This window comes from Mytilus edulis, chromosome 13 (assembly GCF_963676685.1).
Source record: "Mytilus edulis chromosome 13, xbMytEdul2.2, whole genome shotgun sequence".
NCBI classification, from domain to species: domain Eukaryota; kingdom Metazoa; phylum Mollusca; class Bivalvia; order Mytilida; family Mytilidae; genus Mytilus; species Mytilus edulis.
The window spans coordinates 26529024-26550313 of record NC_092356.1 but is presented as its reverse complement, the minus strand read 5'-3'; the positions used below and the strand labels follow the sequence as shown (position 1 = coordinate 26550313).

The 21290-nt window shown below is 32.3% G+C and overlaps 1 protein-coding gene across 4 annotated transcripts in view; it reads right to left on the bottom strand.

Moving 5' to 3' along the window:
• Window positions 1-1702: 1702 nt before the first annotated feature.
• Window positions 1703-21290, bottom strand: part of LOC139501071 (transmembrane and coiled-coil domain-containing protein 4-like) — a 24664-nt gene continuing 5076 nt past the window's right edge. For 2 of the 4 annotated variants that reach the window (XM_071290042.1, XM_071290044.1), the window contains exons 3-15: window positions 20637-20694; window positions 18665-18809; window positions 17878-18010; window positions 14479-14576; window positions 13423-13566; window positions 12669-12748; window positions 12032-12101; window positions 10572-10733; window positions 9870-10006; window positions 8268-8352; window positions 7072-7189; window positions 5974-6091; window positions 1703-5317 (exon numbers count right to left, since the gene is read on the bottom strand). In XM_071290042.1, the coding sequence (XP_071146143.1) occupies window positions 4571-5317; window positions 5974-6091; window positions 7072-7189; window positions 8268-8352; window positions 9870-10006; window positions 10572-10733; window positions 12032-12101; window positions 12669-12748; window positions 13423-13566; window positions 14479-14576; window positions 17878-18010; window positions 18665-18809; window positions 20637-20694 (2095 nt within the window). In that variant the 3' untranslated portion in view covers window positions 1703-4570. Of the gene's footprint in view, window positions 5318-5973; window positions 6092-7071; window positions 7190-8267; window positions 8353-9869; window positions 10007-10571; window positions 10734-12031; window positions 12102-12601; window positions 12749-13422; window positions 13567-14478; window positions 14577-17877; window positions 18011-18664; window positions 18810-20636; window positions 20695-21290 lie in introns of all 4 variants that reach the window. The other 2 variants (XM_071290045.1, XM_071290043.1) reach the window with 1 other exon arrangement.

Genomic DNA, 21290 nt, shown 5'->3' with positions numbered 1-21290 from the left:
AACAGTATTTTTTCAGCCATCATTTTAGAAGCAATCATGTCCTTCAGCTTATGATTTTTAATGTCTGTTTAGTATCCTGTTAATCATATCTTTGTAAAGCAAAATGATATAACGTTGATGCATCATAACTATACGGCTACTTTCCTTTAAAAATGCAGCAAAACTGAAGACTTCTCAGATAATCCCCAAAACTGTCTACTCTGCATTATATCAAATTCTATTAAAAACAAGAAGAACAACCAATTAGATTTCAATAGGTTTATTCCAAAGAAATAGCATTTAATATAAAAAAAAATAAAGGTAATTATATTGCACTCAAAAGAAACTAAAACTTACATTATTCTCATTAAAGAGTACTAAATATACAATATTTGTACATTGTCCGAAAACATAAAAATTTATTGGTTAAACTTTAGAAGCAGGACATAAAAGCTCAGTGAGATGTTTCATATTTTCTACCATATACTTATATTGTTTCTATCCTGCAATTTGCACCCTGCACTCGAAACTTTATTTGTAAAAAACCAAATCATTGTTCCTAATTTTTCTAAGAAAATGGACATAGTTTAAACGCGGACAGCGTAAAGGACCCCAAAATGAGCTGTTAGGCAAAAAGAATTATCCACATTACCGGTTGCTCAACATGTAACAGGGTAACAGGAGATTTTGCTTGTACAAGTACAATTAAGCAAACATTTATTTGTGTACTTATTATTAGTACGATAGTTGGCTGATTGCAGGACAAATATGTGCACCTACATGTAAACAAACATTAAATTAGATGGGATAATGAGACAGTCTCTTTAGAGAGGTTTCACTGTGACATTTTTAACATCATTGGATCAATTAAGGAATACATCATTTTCGTAAGCAACACAACTACCAAATCAAAGTAAGAATAAGCAGCCTTGATCTTCCAAAAAAAAAGAGTCACAAACAAACAAATAAGTGAAAAATTTTACCCTGCTGAAAAGGTGTTTAATTACCACAAAATTTAATTTCTGTGCAAATAAAGCATTTTACAGTATCTCCTTATATTGATATTTATTGGTTAAAGTGTTCATAAAAACAATGCAAACAGGAAAATCAGAGATTTATTCAAAAAATAATTCCCTTTAAAGGAGTATGGCCACAAAGTCCCAATATTGGCCCTGTGAGGTGACAAAAAATGAAAGTGAAATAGGTGTTTATTGTTACTTTTTATTATAGTAATTAATCATGATGTTTGTGACGTGTATGTATGCAAAAATGAACATGTCTACTAAAGATTGTTCAATATTTCTAATATGCAAAAACAAAAAAACAGCATCTAACAAAAATTAAAACAAATTCCATATCTCTTTTCATTTACTAAAACTTTTTCAAATGAAAAATAAATTGATACTTCACAGTAGATATTAATTATTTTCATCCAAAGAACTTTTAAACCACTACCAAATAAAAAAATTAACATTTAAACAGTTAAAAAATTCAAAAAAAATTGAAGATGCCTGCCAGTGGAGCTGACACCTCTTTTATATTCTCCTTAAAAAAAATGTATAAATGCTTAAGCAACAACATATCATGAGTATAGCAATGATGTATTAATAATATTTATGACACATTTAAAGTTCTGGTTCACCTTTTCAACAAAATTTACAAAAATTGATACATTGCGAATATTTCATGATATTTATTTTAATTCTGTCCAATTTTTTGTTTCTCAAAAAAAAAAGTTATGTTTACACAAAATTAAAAGACTAGTACAAATACATCTTAAAACATCAAAAAGCATGCTATGTAGATGTATAGACAAAAAATAATATGGTTCTTTTCAAATGATAGTTGATGGTGACAAAACAATTCTAAATAGGCACTGTTCCGTAACAAACAAATCTTCTCAAGAATATACTGTGAACCAACTTATTTCGCAAATAGAAAAATAAGGCGAAAATATATTGTCTTGAAAGTGCCACACAAATAAGACTGTTTGAAAATTGAAACTTGAATTTTCTATGATTTAAAAACATCAACAAAATTAAAAATCATCTTAGAATTGTCTAAAAGCTGCTCAAAAGGGTATAAACACTTAAGTTGTATCTGCTAACATAAGTTGGTTCACAGTATCTGATGACTTAAAAATATATGTATTTTGACTGTATTAATATGTGCAAAAGGCAAAATAGTGATCTAGCTCTCACACATATATCAAATTTATTTCTAGTAAAACCAATTTTAGGTGGTGACCTTTCACAGTGAATCCTAGTGATTGTGGCGAATACACTCTAATGAGGGTTGTAATGGGGGTACTTTCAAGACGAATAATGGTTAAAATACTTGCAAAATGACGTAAACAGTTTTTTTGGTGCATTCAATAAATTGTACACTTCATTTGGACGATAAAAAAAATCTACAGATTTTGAAGAATCACTTTAATTTTTGTCTAAAAATGATGGTAACATTAATTATTTGAGACCTCTGACGAATCATTAGGATACTTTGATGAATCACCGTAAATTTTTAACCATTTTTTGGCTTACGGTAGCCGAAAATGACAATTTGAAGCCTGACAATAAAGGGCATTACTTCCCTTTATAATGTACATGTGTATTTCTCTTCTTTCTCTGTATATATCTAAGATGTAATATCTTATGATTGAGTTGAAATAAATGTGCTTTCAACTTTAATCAGCAACAATCATTTTAATCCAGACAGTGACACAATTCACACACCAACAAAAGTCTCATTTTTGTGTAGAAGGCATTTAAAGCATTTTATCACAGATAATTTGACAGTGTAAATACATAATGTATGATATAAGAAAATGCCCATTCAATGAATTCTAGAAAAATAGCCTTTCAAAGAATGTTCAGAGTAATGCTTATACTACATACTGCTAATTTTACATTTTAATTGATGACTTCAAATAATAAAATTACTCTATATAAACAATTTAATAATCAAACATTTAATTTTCAGAATGACAAATATGTATTGTTGAAGGCCGTACATTGACCTATAATGGTTTACTTTTTTTAAATTGTTAATTGGATGGAGAGTTGTCTCATTGGCACTCACACCACATCTTCCTATATCTATTGTACAGGATAAGGTTTTAAGATGATAGGTGAGTAAAAGGCATCAAGAAAATAATTTTTGATAAGTTTGTTTACTGGAGATTGATTGATATATTGGTGATAAATGCCACTTTCAACACAATTGTGCTTTTTTGTAGTCTTTATTTTAATGGTGGAGTTATTTACAGGAGAAAAACTGACCAATATCAATATTTTATCTTACAAAAAATCTGTATAAAAATGTAGACTAAGGTAACTAAATTGATGAGTAAACCTTCCTTTCGATGAAAAATGTGAAGATGACTAAAATCTTTCGATGATTTTCTGAATCTCAATATTAAACTTAAGCCTCCTGAGATTTGGTAAAAATAAATATGAATTAATGTGATGAAAAATTTCCCTAAACCCTAGTTTGTTACCAAAATGTGTGCCCTGATGGGTCATTGCTAATATTATAAATGACCTTTAAAATATTAAATTAACCTACATGAAATGATTGATAAACAAAATTAATGCACAAAATGATACATCCCTTCAAAAACTCTGCATGATCAAGGTAAACTACAGAATTTTGCAAAGACATTGAAATAACAAAATTTTACCCAAACCAATTCAATACATTTGACTGGTATGATTACTTTACAACTAAAAAAACAAATGTATTAGTGTCAACAAAATTTATCAGTTCTAATGAATCTAAATTGATTTTTTAATTTCAGTCAAATTTGAAATTTGAAAATGCACTGAGATGAATATAGGTGTGCTTGAAATCAAAATGAAAGTAGACAAACTACTAAATAAATGGAGCATTTTACACATGTGATGCATGCTAATACACATGTTGAAACAAACTTCCTGCAAAGCAGATTAAAAAATGTATGAATTGCATAGCAGCAAAATGCAAACATGTGTTCACCAACTTTCTTGCAAATGGTTTATTTATTTGAAGTTTTATCAAAAGCTTTTTAAAAATTGTTAATTACTTTTATATTATTCAGGTAATATATATAGCTTTGATCAGACGATCTTAAACATGATTTACTTAGGTTCAACATTACAGTTTCAGTACCAATATCTTGTTTTATATAGCACTAGATAAAAAACAATATAATTCACAACTTGAAAAAAAAATATGTAGAGTAAGGAAAATTGATAAACCCTTTTTTTTTTCATCAAGCAAACCATCAAATAATGGTATTTCATAACTTATAATATTTGACAGTGTCAAACAAATCTCATAATTTTCTACAGATAATTTTGTTGCTTTCCATTATAAGATCTATGTACTTAAATGTATAATTTCATATAGTTTAAAGTTTCTTAATTTTTTATTTTACCTAGCAGTTTGCTTAAATTAAAAGTAGCAACATAAAAATAGCAGTTATAGTTTCAAAATAAATAAAAATGCTTAAGTTTGGTAAAGATTCAGGCTGCAACATCATCACATTACATAAATATTACGATTAAATCATAAAAATTTCAAAGGATTTCAAAGATTTCTATATATCTTTGTTTCAAAGGTTGTTGTTTTCAATTTGACTAACATCAATCTCCTGAATTTTATCATTTGTTGAACTTGAATTCTTATCTAAATCTAATGGAAGAACTTTAATATCATCTGAATCATCTGTACAAGATAGTTCAGTTGCCTGGTTTAGACTAGTTTCTACTGGTTTTGACTTGACTGGACTAGTATTTACTGGTTCTTGCTGTATTTGACTAGTATTTACTGGTTCTGAGGTTTGAAGTTCCAAGGTAGGTTCTGATTCTGAACACTGATTATTTTTATCTATTGGCTGATCAATCCCCTGTTTTGAATCAGGTGAATCCTTAGCATTACTTGATTCTAACTTTTCTTTATCATTGAAGTTAGAATCTTTGACTGGACTTTGATTAACATGGTACATGACAAATTTTTCTGGGTCTAAAGGTGAATCTAGCTGTAACTGGTGTATTCCTGTTTGAACCTGCTCATCATGAGTATTAACATCTGATTGGAGGGAACTGGTTGCATCACATGATGTTGAATTCTTAGGTTGCGTTTTGTCCTTATGAGACTTCTTCTTTTTGCTTTTTTCAGATGATTTTCCACTTTCTTCTACCTCTTCTTCACTACTGGTTAAACTCTCAAGGTTGTCCTTGCTTCCAGCCATCATGGTGTGAGAGGTCAAAGGTCTAACCATTATATCCTGCTTCATTCTGACCCCAACAACTTTCATGACCGTGTCCAGCTGTTTCAGGTATTCACCATGTCCAGTGACCTGTGAAAACAATGAAGTTATTTGTTTGCATAAACACATTATTATAGAGTTAGAATTCTTTCATTCATAATATAAAATCTTGTTTGTGCATGCTTGGGAATACATCAGAGCAAATCGATGGCCCAATGAGATATTTCTACAGTATGAGTATTTTCAGCTGATCTTTTCATTGTCAACATGGTCAACAAATGGTTGTTCTCTTTGTTGATTTAGGGCTATTTTATTAAAACATAGATGGTACAAAGGGAAAGCACTTTGAAAATTGAGGAACCAAAAGTAGAAGCAATATTGGAGAGTTTTACATTTTTAAGGTGGTACCTAACACTACAGGGAGATAACTCTGTAAAATCAGCTAAACGTTTTAATCACAATGTATTGTTAAGGGAATATTAAGCTTCTCAATGATCAAAATGAGTGTTTGTCAAACTGCTATAAACCAGTGTAATTTTAGTGATGAAACGGTTGGTTCAAATTTTTTGAAATTTTTATATTTTTGTCAAAGGGTCAAAGTAAATACTTTGTAAAATATTTATGAAAATTAAACGAGCCAAACTAATTTTAGTGAAAGTGTTGGGTACCACCTTAATTTGTACATAAAACACTTAATCCAACTTCAAAAAAAAAAGTTTGCATGTAGATTTCCTGCGGACACTTACTATTGCTGTGAGATCTATGTTGTGCATTCTTCTGTCATCCCATTTGATTGGCTGTAACCCAGCAACACTAAATTGTACTGATGAGGTTCGGTAGAGGAACTTCAACATCCAATCAGCCCTGCAATATATTAATAAATACATTTGATCCTGTAATATATTAATAAACACATTTGATTGGCTGTAATCCAGCAATACTTAATATGACTGATGAGGCTCTACAGAAGAACTCCATTTACCAATCAACCATGTAAATAAGATAAAAATAAGTTTCGGAAAAGTCTGGTAACTTTTAGCAAAAATCCTGTTTTCTCATTGCATCAAATTGTTCTGTAGTGTATGGAATCAGTTGAAACTGTAACGATAAATCAGAATAATCGGACAGGATGCTTTTATTAGATTTTCATCCTTAACATGTTCAATCAGTTTTTTAATTGATGCAAATAATGTAAGAATTCATTTTGTTCCTTGCATTCTTCTTTTTGGATCTATTTAATTATGAGATTAACTTAATTTTTTGCTCACCTGGCCCACAGGTCGTCGTTAACTTTTTACATTTTGAACTTCTTCTAGAGAACCATAGAATGGAAAAAACCAAACATGGCATGAATGTTCCCTATAAGGTGCTGACTAAGTGTTGTTACTTTGTAGCGGATCCATCATCCAAGATGGCTGCCCAGCGGGGGACTTAGTTTAACATTTGACCCAATGGGAAATGCATACAAATGACTTCTTTTAGAGAACCACAGAATGGAATAAAACCAAACATGGCATGAATGTTCCTTATAATGTGCTGACCAAGTGTTGTTACTTTGTAGCCAATCCATCATCCAAGATGGCCGCCAGCGGGGGACTTAGTTTAACATACGACCCTATGGGAAATGCATACAAATGACTTGTTTTAGAGAACCACTGAATGGAATGAAACTAAACATGGCATGAATGTTCCCTATGAGGTGCTGACCAAGTGTTGTTACTTTGTAGCAGATCTTTTTAATATGATTTCAAAAAACCAAGTAGAATCAGGTGAGCGATACAGGCTCTTGAGAGCCTCTAGTCTGTTTCATCAAAGCTTGCTTAAAATATTTCAAAAATAATTACTTTGAATATCCATTGATGATTTTTCCTGCCACTACCTTGCCCAGGGTTTTCCAACTTTTTTCATCACCAGTAACTGGGGCTCCCAGAAGGATAACATCTTCAATTATGCCTTCACAGCCTATAAATATAGGAATGACAGAAGTGTAAAAGAAAATAGGGAGGGCTCAAAATAGGATAATTTAAGAAGATATTTGATTAAGAAATAATTCTCTTATGCCATATGCTCTATGCTCATTTTGACATGGGTAGGCATTATATTTGTCAATTTCTTTATACCAAACGTAGTGACGTAACCATTTAAAATACAACTGACGTTGCAGTTTCAATTGTCACATCAAACATGTGCAGCCCATTTTTTATTCAAATTATTATTACACCATGGCCTTAATTCTAAAGCGAAAGAAGAGTGTCATATTAGAATTTCTTTCAAGGTAAGAGGTCCAATATTGAGATTCAATTTTTTAAAGGAAAAAAGGGAGTGTCCCCATAGAACTGGTGATAACAGAATTCACAACTGAATAAAATTAAGGAGAGAGTTTGGTGCTCTCTGTACATTCTGTATGTATGTGCCTGTCCCAAGTCAGGACCCTGTAATTCAGTGGTTGTTATTTGTTTATGTGTTACATATTTGTTTTTCTTTCAATTTTTGTACATACATGTAAATTAGGCTGTTAGTTTTCTCGTTTGAATTGTTTTACATTGTCATTTCGGGGCCTTTTATAGCTGACTATGCGATATGGGTTTTGCTCATTGTTGAAGGCCGTATGCATGGTGACCTATAGTTGTTAATTTCTGTGTTATTTTGGTCTATTGTGGAGAGTTGTCTCATTGACAATCATACCACATCTTTTTTTTTTATAGTTTAACCTCCCCACATTCTGTATGTGCCTGTTTACAAGTCAGGAACCTCTATTCAGTGGTTGTCGTTTGGTGCTGTATATCATATTTGTTTTTTTGTTCATTATTTTGTACAAAAATAAGGCCGTTAGTTTTCTTGTTTGAATTGTTTTACATTTGTCTTTTCAGGACCTTTTATAGCTGACTATGTGTCTTTTGTGATATGGGTTTTACTCATTGATGAGGGCCATACGGTGACCTATAGTTGTTAATTTCAGTCATTTGGTCTCTTGTGAACAATTGTTTCTTTGGCAATCATACCACATCTTCTTATTATTTATATTATCAAAATTACTTACATTTTCTCTTTGCCATCTCTTCCAAACAGTGAAATATAACCCTAGCACCTAGACTGTATCCTATCAAAGTTACTGGCCTGTTTCCCTAAAAAAAATACAATGCATTATCTTAGAGTTTAACTATTTGATTGTGGACTTCATGCATAAAAGTTGTGTCCAAAATTGTTTGGCGATTAATAACCTTTTTTAATGATCCAGACCAAAGTTTCAATTCTGTTTATTTTAAAGAGGTAACTTTATTTACTATATAGTTACACCATAATAATTTTGAATCTGAATTGAATCATAGAAAAATGGACTGGAACCGACCTCCAAACAGTCAGGATTCTACTTCGTCAAAATAATCTCCCCATTACACCAGTTTATTTTCACAATCGTAGAAATGGAAGCCATTGTAGGGATGATGCGCTGCCAATTTTGCTCTTGAAAACCGATAAATTTATCCACATAGCACCATTACGATCCTTATATGTCAGTTGTGTTTTAAAAGACAAATATATTTACTAGCTAATGAGCATCAGTTAATGATCTTGTCTGCATTGATTCAACTTAAAACTATTGTCTAATTGGTTGTCAGGTGGAATTTTGAAAATTCATAAACATTTAAAAAAATTCTAATTAAATATTTCGTGGAAGGGCAGACTAGCTTTTTTTAGTGGTTGAAGACTATAAACCTTAGTTATCACACACAATTTTTTTTTCTTTTTTCGAAGATACGATTTTTCATCATCCAACTTGAAAGACTGTCGTCAAGTACTTTTAGTAAAAAAAAAGCTATTCGAACACACCTACTCATTTTTTATGATTCAAAAGATTTTAAAAACAAAACACTTCGTAATTGAGAAGAAAATTGTCATTTTATTTGTTTCTATTAACTTTTTTAATTTTTTGTTACTATAGTAAACATTACAGTGAGCATTTATCGCCTTCTCTTACAAAGAGCTTCAATTCTTTTGTTCTATTTCAACCTGAAAACCATCAATGATTCTGAATTGAGGAGTATCAAAATTGCATCCCTGCTTAAATTCAAATCCTCAAAAATCAAATAACATGTTTTGTTCTATAAATTCAAATATTTAGAACAATTTAACATTAGTTCATACATGGTATTCTTTTTTTTTTCAGAAATGGGTGCTTGTGACATATGATATTTTATTTGACCCTTTCTAAAAGATAAATTTTTGTAAAGATTGCATGGCAATGTTTCTGTAGGTTTTACTTGTTCAGAGAATGATTCATGTTAATATATACTGTGAACATTTTGTGTATATCTAAATATATTCACCTATGTTGGAAGACATGTACATTGTCAAATCATAAAATTACAATTTGTTTGGTGTTAAAGAAAGCTTATGAGATTTCCCCACCTACTTTTGTTAGAAAAGGTGCAATTTTGGTAGTGACATTATGCATCAATTTCCAGTTAAATTCTACCATAAAAAGATGCACCTCATACCTATTTCGTTTATTTTTTTTTTACAAAAAGTAAGTTGATACATTTTGTACCACACTTCTAAAGTAGAATGTATATTTTGTACCTCACATTTGGCAGTAAATAATTACAGATGTACATTATAGTCAGCAAGTACATTTTAACTGTACCTGTTCTCTAGCTAACAATGTTTCTGCCAATTCTTTTCCTACAGTGACAGATCTCTGTAAACAAACACTCCAGGGATTGTCAATAATATTAGCTGCTGATATCAGAGTTGCTGGCCAAGCTATAGCACTTATTATCCCTAAAAAAGAAAAGTCCATCTTAATAATACATGTGCAATCACCTTACCTTCAAACCTTATATATACCGAATAAGATTCCTTTGCTCCTCTAAAATCATTTAAATTACTGTAATGACCATTCTTCCTCTTACAAATTTCCTTGTAGGCAGTCAGTGGTATTCTTAATATAACAATTAATTAAATCTGTATGGCCTTTTAAGAATAGTTTTACATTTTTCATTTCTTGGCTTTTTATAGCTGACTTTTCGGTATGGGTTTTACACATTGTTGAAGGCTGTACAGTTACCTAAAGTTGTTCATATTCGTTTCATTTGGTCTCTTGTGGAGAGTTGTCTCATTTGCAATCATACCACTTATACCATTCTTATCTTTATATTGGAAATCAAAATTACTTAACCAGAATAATAGAAATAACTTATTTCAACTAAACTTTGGCATTTCATTTTCTTTGAACATTGCAGTTTTTGATATAATAACTCATAATATATTTATAAAGAATTGATTACATGTACTTGTAATTAAATTTGTACAATTTTGAGGAATCTTATAAAAGATTTCATCTAACCTGAAAGAAGTGTATATTTCAATGCCTCTTGAGTTGCCATGGAAACAGCTCCGCTTAAAAACAGTTCAAAGGCATCACCAAGGATACAGAGATGTTTGGATTCATACCGTAAACAATACTGTTCATTTGATTCTGCCAGATTCTTCCAGGGAATCTTGACATCTAAAATAAAAATATAAATTCAGTGTACGTAAATACCTGGCTGCGTCAAACTTATAAAACAAAACTTGGGTAAACTGATCTCTTGCATCAGATCCTATAATTAATATTTTGTCAGTAGTCAATAAAATTGAGAATGGAAATGGGGAATATGTCAAAGAGACAACATCCCGACCATAGAGCAGACAACAGACCAAGGCCACTAATGGGTGTTCAACGCAGCTAGAAACTCCTGCACCAGGAGGGGTCCCTCAACTGGCCACTAAACAAATATGTATACTAGTTCAGTGATAATGGACGTCATACTAAACTCCATATTATACGCAAGAAACTAAAATTAAAAATCATACAAGACTAACAAAGGCCAGAGGACACCTGTCTATTCTGAATAAATCAGACTTACTATGGGATATCATTCACTACTGGTACTGAACTAAAAATAGTTTTATTTACATGTTTTAAAACCACTGGGTATGCACTGCTGCAAAAGAGATACCATTCATAGAGTAATGTAGCCAGTATATATTCATTTTTGAATGAAGCGCTTTCACACCCCAATAAAGTTACAAAAAGAAGCATTCAATTCTTAAACAATATTTGTCTTCTTACCTCTCATTGTGTGAGACAGCCAGCCAGTGACAGCTATAGTAACATGTAACTGTTTAGCCATAGAAGTCCTCTGTAAGACACCACCAGATATCATTGGCTTATATTAGTGACCCTTACCTCTCATTGTGTGAGACAGCCAGCCAGTGACAGCTATAGTAACATGTAACTGTTTAGCCATAGAAGTCCTCTGTAAGACACCACCAGATATCATTGGCTTATATTAGTGACCCTTACCTCTCATTGTGTGAGACAGCCAGCCAGTGACAGCAATAGTAACATGTAACTGTTTAGCCATAGAAGCCCTCTGTAAGACACCACCAGATATCATTGGCTTATATTAGTGACCCTTACCTCTCATTGTGTGAGACAGCCAGCCAGTGACAGCTATAGTAACATGTAACTGTTTAGCCATAGAAGCCCTCTGTAAGGCTCCACCAGATATCATTGGCTTAGTGACTCTTACCTCTCATTGTGTTAGACAGCCAGCCAGTGACAGCTATAGCAACATGTAACTGTTCAGCCATAGAAGCCCTCTGTAAGGCTCCACCAGATATCATTGGCTTAGTGACCCTTACCTTTCATTGTGTGAGACAGCCAGCCAGTGACAGCTATAGTAACATGTAACTGTTCAGCCATAGAAGCTCTCTGTAAGGCTCCACCAGATATCATTGGCTTATATTAGTGACCCTTACCTCTCATTGTGTTAGACAGCCAGCCAGTGACAGCAATAGTAACATGTAACTGTTTAGCCATAGAAGCCCTCTGTAAGACACCACCAGATATCATTGGCTTATATTAGTGACCCTTACCTCTCATTGTGTGAGACAGCCAGCCAGTGACAGCTATAGTAACATGTAACTGTTTAGCCATAGAAGCCCTCTGTAAGGCTCCACCAGATATCATTGGCTTAGTGACTCTTACCTCTCATTGTGTGAGACAGCCAGCCAGTGACAGCTATAGTAACATGTAACTGTTCAGCCATAGAAGCCCTCTGTAAGGCTCCACCAGATATCATTGGCTTAGTGACCCTTACCTTTCATTGTGTGAGACAGCCAGCCAGTGACAGCTATAGTAACATGTAACTGTTCAGCCATAGAAGCTCTCTGTAAGGCTCCACCAGATATCATTGGCTTAGTGACTCTTACCTTTCATTGTGTGAGACAGCCAGCCAGTGACAGCTATAGTAACATGTAACTGTTCAGCCATAGAAGCCCTCTGTAAAGCTCCACAAGATATCATTGGCTTATATTAGTGACCCTCACCTCTCATTGTGTTAGACAGCCAGCCAGTGACAGCTATAGTAACATGCAACTGTTTAGCCATAGAAGCCCTCTGTAAGGCTCCACCAGATATCATTGGCTCAAAGCGAAACTCTTCTATAGCACCAAATCTTTTACGCATTTTGTGACCTGTTAAAAGTCATGTGATAAACTATGTAAGATAAGCGAAAAGATATGAGAATGTGTCATAAGATATGTAGCTTACTGAGATAAGCTTTGTAAAAAATACATAATACATATGAAAATTTCTTAATTTTTATTTTCTTAAAATTGTGGAAAAAAATAGTCAAGGAATAGATGATTAATACAAGGAAGGTGGGTATACTAAAGCAGTCAGTTATTATCTAAGAAGATCTAGTTAAGTTCTCAAGGAATTTATAAAACTCAGGAAACAATTATCTTTCCATAAGTCTGTCTGTCAAGGCATGTATTGTAATAACTGTAATAACTCATAAAACTGATCTTTATAAAGTATTTACACAATGTTGTATTCAATGAAGATCCGCTTTGATACTTCCTTTCAATATCAATTGTCTTTTAGATTTGGTGTTCCAGACAACATGACGTTGATCGTTAATGCTTTACAATTCTAACCAAATCTCAATTGAATTCATACGAAGTCTACATTTAAAGAGTTTAAAATTGAGAATGGAAACAGGCATGACAGGGAATGTGTCAAAAAGACAACAACCCAACCAAAGAGCAGAAAAAAGCCGAAGGTTTCTGTTAATCAATGGTGGCATATTAATTGGTGGATTGCAGAAATTTTGCAAAAACAATTCCCGTTAAATGACTGACCATACCTGCAAGTCCAGCCCCTGCAACACCAAATAGGGAGCCTATGATGGCCACACCTGCAGTTGTACCCAATGCTGCTGCTCCGGCCCCTCCAATGATGGCAGATGCACCTGCTGCTACAAGGGGAGCTGCTAATCCTCCGGTCAAACCTGTAGATAAAATCACACAACATAAAACTATTTCAAATCTTATATTTTTTGATTGATTGATTGTTGGTTGCTTAACGTCCAGTGGCAAATATTTCATGCATATTCAGGACGAGAACAAGTTAATAATAAATACAATAAATAGGTCTTTTCATAATATCTAGGCCATCCGGGATGTGATGGTCAGGGAAATTTGGACTGCCACTGGAAAATGAGGGTATATTGGATAGGGACAGAAATTTTGCCGTTCAACAGGCCATCTATGAACCCCTCAAAGAGTTGTTGCAAGGGTTCTTAATGTACAAAGAGCATGGCACTCTCTTTACACGAGACATCGGATTTAATGTCTCCATTCTGACCGGACGTGACTGCGTACTTAATACATCCCGCACAGTCAAATGGAAGCCCCACTTTGGCAAGCGTTTTACTGCCGGTCGGGAAAAGACCAAGTGACCATATTTCTATTCCCCAGTCACCCTTGGGGGGTATATGTTTTGAATAATGTTATTAATATCATTACAATGATATAAACACTTTATAAATTTGGTGCATCTGAAGCCCTTTTCTTTCCTCAGCAACGTTCAAACCTCATAGAGCTTAAATAAGTGAGTCCTGAGCTAAATATATGATCAAAAGATACCTAAAAAGAATAACTAAATCTATCTAATGTCAATTTTCCTGAGGGAGTTAGAACCTTATTTTCTTAATCATGTTAATAATTTCTAACTTTATCAACTGTGAGTTTAATTAACGCATTCTTATAAATAATATCAGTATCCAAGCACGGATGTGGCAGTTCCGGGATATGGTAGTTAGTTGAATCTGTCATGTGACTTCCATCACCATATAACCTAAATGTAAGCAATGTCACTTGTGAACTTTCCACTGTATATCTATATCGCCTTAAAAACTTACCTATTAAAGCACCACCACTAACTGTTGCTATGCCAATCAAAGCATATCTTTTTATTTTTGAGTTTCTGGATTTCTTTTTCTTTTCAGTTTCTTCCTCTCTGAAAATTTCAAAAAAGAACATTATTTTGCAACAGAAAAATACACTTAATCATAAATTCCTGCTTCAATTTTATAGGATTTTGATTAGTATTTATGGAAAGCTAGGACAGGACTTGTATATTAATTTGGGTTTTCTTGGACATAGAAATATGAAGAAGTGGTATGATTGCAGCCACCAGAGTTCAAATGAATTGGACATGATGGTTTTTCTTTAAGTTTGTTTTGCTACACATTCTAAAATTGTGTGAAGAGAATTTTTTCCAAACAAAATCATAAACGAATATTCAGTATCTTAATTCCTACTACCCCAAAATTTAACAATATGTTACCTTATAAACAAGGCACAATTCAGTCTTATATATGGTATCAGTACAGATTTTATGTTGAATTTACAGGTTCAAAATAAGTGTAGCTGTCCCGCTGGGGTTTCAGCTATTTCTCCCTTTTTTCAAATTTTCAAAAATGAATGAGCGGGAAAAATTAGATAAATGATGTTTGAACTTTAAATAGTAAGAACACACTTGAAAACACAGTTTTATTCATCCTGATTCAACAAAGTTTGTGCATTCTTGAATAAGTGTCTTTTCTTATTATCTTAAGCAATAAACAACTACAACTGCTGATAAGCAAAAGTGAAAATTTGTTAAAACTAAACCTAATCTCTATTTTGTCATAAAAAAACTACATTCCAAAATATTAAAACTTAGGAAGAACTGGTTGACTAATTTTTTAAGTTATTGTTCAAATTTGTTTAATTCATGGCCTGGGAAAAGCTCGAAGGAGATACAAAATATTCAAGAAAATTTACAATAAACATGAAAGCAAACATCCTTAATAACATATATATCTACATTTTCTGTAAATATAAGAATACATTTACATTGTACAACAAGAAAACTTATAAATATAAAGGAAAGTGTATATGTATATCTAAAATCAATATATGAAAATCATGATCAGTAAAAAAACAACACTAAAAGTTATCAAAATCTGAACAATATAAAAATAAGGAGATGTGGTAGGATTGCCAATGAGACAAATATCCACCAAAAAACATACAATGAAGATATAAGAGGCTCCCATAGGGTACCCCCCTCAGGTCGCAAGGTCCCTTTTAAATTCGTCGAGAGGTCGTTTTTAAGGGAAATGTACAGGTCGCAGGTCGTTTTTTCCCAACACAGAGGACGGAAGTCGGTCAGAGGTTGTTTTTCCAAATTTTACAGGTTGCAAGTCGTTTTTAGAAGGCCCTCAGGTCGGAAGTCGCCTCTTAAAAGCCGAGATGTGGCAGGTCTTTTTTACCCTGGGGGAGCCTCATATAATACATTTAGTACAATGATCCATAGCTGCCATACGTCATTTATTTGTAAGTACATTACTACATGGGTAGTGAATTCATGATAATTGAGCACTTTAATTATAAAGTTTCTAAAGTACAAATTGTGGTTACAAAATGTAATGTCATAATATAACTATGGAACATTTGGAAACATTATTCCAACTTAAAGTCATATATATATACATGAAACCAGTGACTGGTGAAAAATAAAGTTTATCCAATTCTTGAACCAATGCATGTATATAACATAAACTTAATCTTCTGTGCAAGAATTTATCATTTTTTTACGCAAACATATTGTATAATCGTCAATTTTTTTTTCTCTCTCTGTTATGAAGTGAAAAAATATGGAGGCCCATAAATTGTCGCGTTTTGAAGCTGTTGTTTACCGATTGTCACCTTATAGTAAACAATCAACAACAAAAAAGAAGCATGGATATGTAGCACCTGTTTAACATGTACAATAAGATAATAGTTTATTTCAGTGACAGATCGATGTGTATTGTGATCACCGGATTTTTACAAGGGGGTCACACTAAGGTCACTTTGCAAACATAAAATATGTCGGTGAATTGCTTCCTGGAAGCAAGCAATTAAAAAAAGTCATCTTTTTCTAAATGTGGACAAATTAAAGAATTTTCTTCAGAAAAAAGTATATGACTTGTACATAAGTTTAATATAAACACTATCCATTTTGTTTAATTTGAGGTTTCATATGACTTTAAGGTGTTGGTTTTACTCTACCCAACAAGAATAAAATGATCTTAAATCAAAATTAAAAATGTTTCACCTAACCATTTCTATGGCAGTTCTCAATTCAGAATTTATAGCACTCTTGATCATGTTTTTTAAAACGTTTACTTCAAAATGTTGTCCTTTTAAACAACTCACTTAACAATTGATATTCAACCAATTTATTTGATATTTAAACATACGCTTTGAAACTAACTATAGTCCTTAACTACTAAAATGATAAAACAATTACCATTTTTATTTCAGTTTGTTCACAACATTAATCTTACCTCTTGCGCTTCCTTTGACAGAAAGTAAATAAAAAATATACAGGTATTATAATATAAGCAACTTTGAGTAGTAATACTTTTAATATATCATTACACAATGAGCTGTTGCTTTATATACTGGTATCCCAAATAAACAAACTGCTCACCTATTATCTCAGTCGTGGATCCAGGGGGTGCATGGGGTTGGAACCCCCCCCCCCCTCATTTTTTGACGAGATGCATTTGAATGGGGACATATATTTGGAACTACCCTCCTCCCTTTATCCTGAGTTGGGAACATCCCCTTCTAAAAGGGCTGAATCAGCCCCTGAACCTATTACAGAATACTTTTCAAGTTAATATTAAGAATAGTTTTCCCTCAATGTTTGATACTTTAGAAAATAAGGAGTGTCAAATTCTATCTATAGGGTTGTTTAATATACCATTTCAGAATCTTATGCAATACTGAATAACATTTTCAAAGACCTACATGTACACTATAAAGATGAAATACTATTTTGTCTTAATCAACGAAATTATTACAACACAGGCAATGTTTCTGCAGTACTTGGTTTCAACATGTTAAGGTGGTACCTAACACTACAGGGAGATAACTCTGTAAAATCAGCAGAACGTTTTAATGACGTTGTGTTGTTAAGGGAATATTAAGCTTCTCAATGATCAAAATAAGTTTTTGTCCAACTGCTATATAACCAGTGTAATTTTTCTGACAAAACGGTTGGTTCAAAATGTTTGAAATTTTCATATTTTTGTTAAAGGGTCAAAGTAAATACTTCGACAAAATTTTATGAAAATTAAACGAGTCAAATTAATTTTAGTGAAAGTGTTGGGTACCACCTTAAATGGGTACAAATGAAGACTTTACTCAATGTAAAACTATTAAAGTCTCCACTGAATACTATATGCCAACAAGCAATCAGTCTATCTAATTTGAATACATACTCTGATATTTCATATTGCTTTGCTTCTAATGTTTCTGCCAATACAGTTTCTATTTCCTCTATATGATCCCAGCTTACTCTCAAATGCCAGGCCACATGTTTTATCAATGTTCTCATTCTTGAATCATATCGCCCTAAAAAAGCAAATCAACATTAGAATTAAAATATTTAGCATACACAAAGTATAGCAGGGGTTTAGCTTATTGGTGAAAACAGTACGGTGACCTATAGTTGTTAAGTTTTAAGTCATTTGATCTCTGATGGAGCTGACTTGCTTATTGTTGAAGGCTGTACATTTATAATTGTGGTGTTCAGTCCTAAATTTAAATATACTTCATATGTCAAACATATTTTAATCTTTATCTTTTATTTAACATAAACTAGGATGTTTTTTTATGTTAAATCTTTGGATTTTTAGGGTCTTTCATACACATGTAGCTTAATTGCTATGCTGTATGGGATTTGCTCATTGTTGAAAGGCTGTACAATGCCTTAAGCTGCACACATATTTGGTCTGATTAGCTCTAGTAGACAGTTGTTTCATTGTTAATCAGCTTATTTTTATATTGAATCTGGATTTTTTGTTTTCTTTCCATTTTATCATTAAAACACCAAAGGAACAAATATATCTTAGTTTAAACATACTGTATTTGTTAAAAGGGACACTTCTAAAAAGTACTTTAAGTCTTTTCAAGAATACCATTACTAAAATCATACTATAAAGGCCTAGCAGAAAATCATGATAACATATATTGAATATATAGACAGCTTATTGAACTGGTACATACCAGTGAGTAAGGAGAAGGTTACCAGGTCAGTAACAACAGGTACACCACTGCCATTTAAACAGGACTCAGTCAGAAGAATATCTGCATATGGTTTAGGATCATCAACTCCTTCTCCCTCTGTGATGGCTTTCACTGACTCACATGCCTGTTAAAAATATCAATAATAACATCTGACCATGCAAATTATGCAGAGAAAAAAACACAGATGCTCTGCAGGGCGCAGCTTTATACGACCTCAGAGGTCAAACAGTTGGGCAAGTATGGACACAAGATTTAAACTTGATATAGCTCTGAATTTGGATTGTGATTAAATAGTTGACACAACATAGTTTTCTGACACAGAATGAATGTGGTCTATGAACTAAAACTTAAAAACTTAAAAATTTAAAATCTTAAAGTTTAATTTTTGACCCTTTTGGCCCCTAATTCCTAAACTGTTGGGACCAAAACTCCCAAAATCAATCCCAACCTTCCTTTTGTGTTCATAAACCTTATGTTAAAATTTCATAGATTTCTGTTTACTTATACAAAAGCTATTGTGTGAAAACAAACCAAGAAAAATGCTTATTTGGGCCCTTTTAGGCCCCTAATTCCTAAACTGTTGGGACCAAAACTCCCAAAATCAATCCCAACCTTCCTTTTATGGTCATAAACCTTGTGTTCAAATTTCATAGATTTCTATTTACTAATACTAAAGTTAAAGGGCGAAAACCAAATGTCTTTGGACGACAACGACGACAACAACATACCAATATATGACCAAAAAATTTTCAATTTTTGCAGTCGTATAAAAATTCAATAATCATTCTTGGAGGTACACAGTCTGAATGAAACCAGCTCCCACTATCTACTTGCGCCTACAAAGTTTCAAACACAAGTGGGTAGTAAAGGCTGGTTTTAATCAGACTGAGAGGTATAATGTATCAAACAAAAAGATATGAAAAAAGTATTTACCAACAGTAAATTTTTTATATTATATTTCAGTTGGCGAACTGTCAAAGATGTGATAAATTTAAACAAAATAATTATCCTCGCTTCACACTACCCTTTATTGAAAAATCCAAATTTTGCCTTTTCAACATGTTCAATAACACTGGATTTTCACGGAAAAAATATATATCGTATGGAAAAATACATTTCATGAGGAGACTTCTGTTGCATCAATAACATTCATTATAAATCCCTTTATAATGATGTATTTCGTTATTTAAGTTTAAAAACTGTATTCAGTATAAAAAGACTATCATATGGAGGCATGTATTCATGGTGAATTGACATCTTTTATTGACTCGCGGTGCATTTTATGCAAATTACCTATTTCTAAAAATAGAACCAACACTAATGGAAAAAATGTGTTTTTTATATCCTCTTGATGTGTGGATTCTTGGAACATATCAAACATAAAATTTCTTTGATACTGCTTTTGGACCATATTTCACATATTTTGCTTGGTTTAGGCTGAGACAGCTTCTTAAAATAAGTACAATCTTGTGCGTTATACAATGTTATAAATGACTGAAGCTAGTAATCCCCTTAAAAACTTTTTGTTTTTTTTCTTGTCATTTTATTTAAATCTTCCCCATTTGCCAAGACATGAACCAAATTAAAACTGTGCTTATCCTACACTAAATCTCTCTTTTAAAAACCTAGTTGTGGTGCTCAGCTGCTGTCTTGAATGCAATTCTACATAAATCTGTATAAATTTAATTCTTGTATTCCGGATTAAGTATAAGTTGTCACCCTTAAAATTGTAACAAGTTTTATAGGTTATTACATTGTTCAGGTTTTGCTCATTGTTGAAAACTGTAGGATAACTTTTAGTTATTGATATCTAGCTATATCCTTTAGTCTTTGGTGAATGTGGTGGAAAGTTTCACAAGCAAACCTTATTTCTATTTTGTAATTTGTTTAAACAGAAATTATAGTCCTCTTATCACAAGTCTTACATAGTGTTATCATTGTATACACTTACTTGCGACGGTAACCGTAAATGAGCCAAGATAGATTCTATGGCAGCCTTCTTGAATTCTCTGAAAATTAAATGGCAACTTCATAATACATGTATTTTTTTGACACTAGTAATAAAGGAGGTTAGTTAACTAGTAAAAAAGTAAATTTACATGATATTGTCTTTGAGAACAAGCATTTTTGTGCATGTCTGGAAAGGCTTCTTTATTTCTGCATTTTCTTAATTTGCCATTTTTTTTCTCATTTTATTTGAGTGCCAATAATCTCTATTCTTTCATTTTTGCTGCCAATTTTTTCTGTTCTTTCATTTTTGCCATTTTTTCTTTTTTTGTTGCCAATTTTCTATATTCTTTCATTTTTTCTTTTTTTTGTTGCCAATTTTCTATATTCTTTCATTTTTTCTTTTTTTTTTTTGCCAATTTTCTATATTCTTTCATTTTTTCTTTTTTTTTTTTGCCAATTTTCTATATTCTTTCATTTTTTCTTTTTTTAATTTGTTGCCCATTTTCTCTATTCTTTCATTTTTGCCATTTATCATGTTTGTTCTTTTTTTGTTGCCAATTTTATCTATTCTTTCATTTTTGCCATTTTTTCTTTCTATGTTGATGCCAATTATCTCTATACTTTAATTTGTGAAATTTTTTCTACATGTATGTCC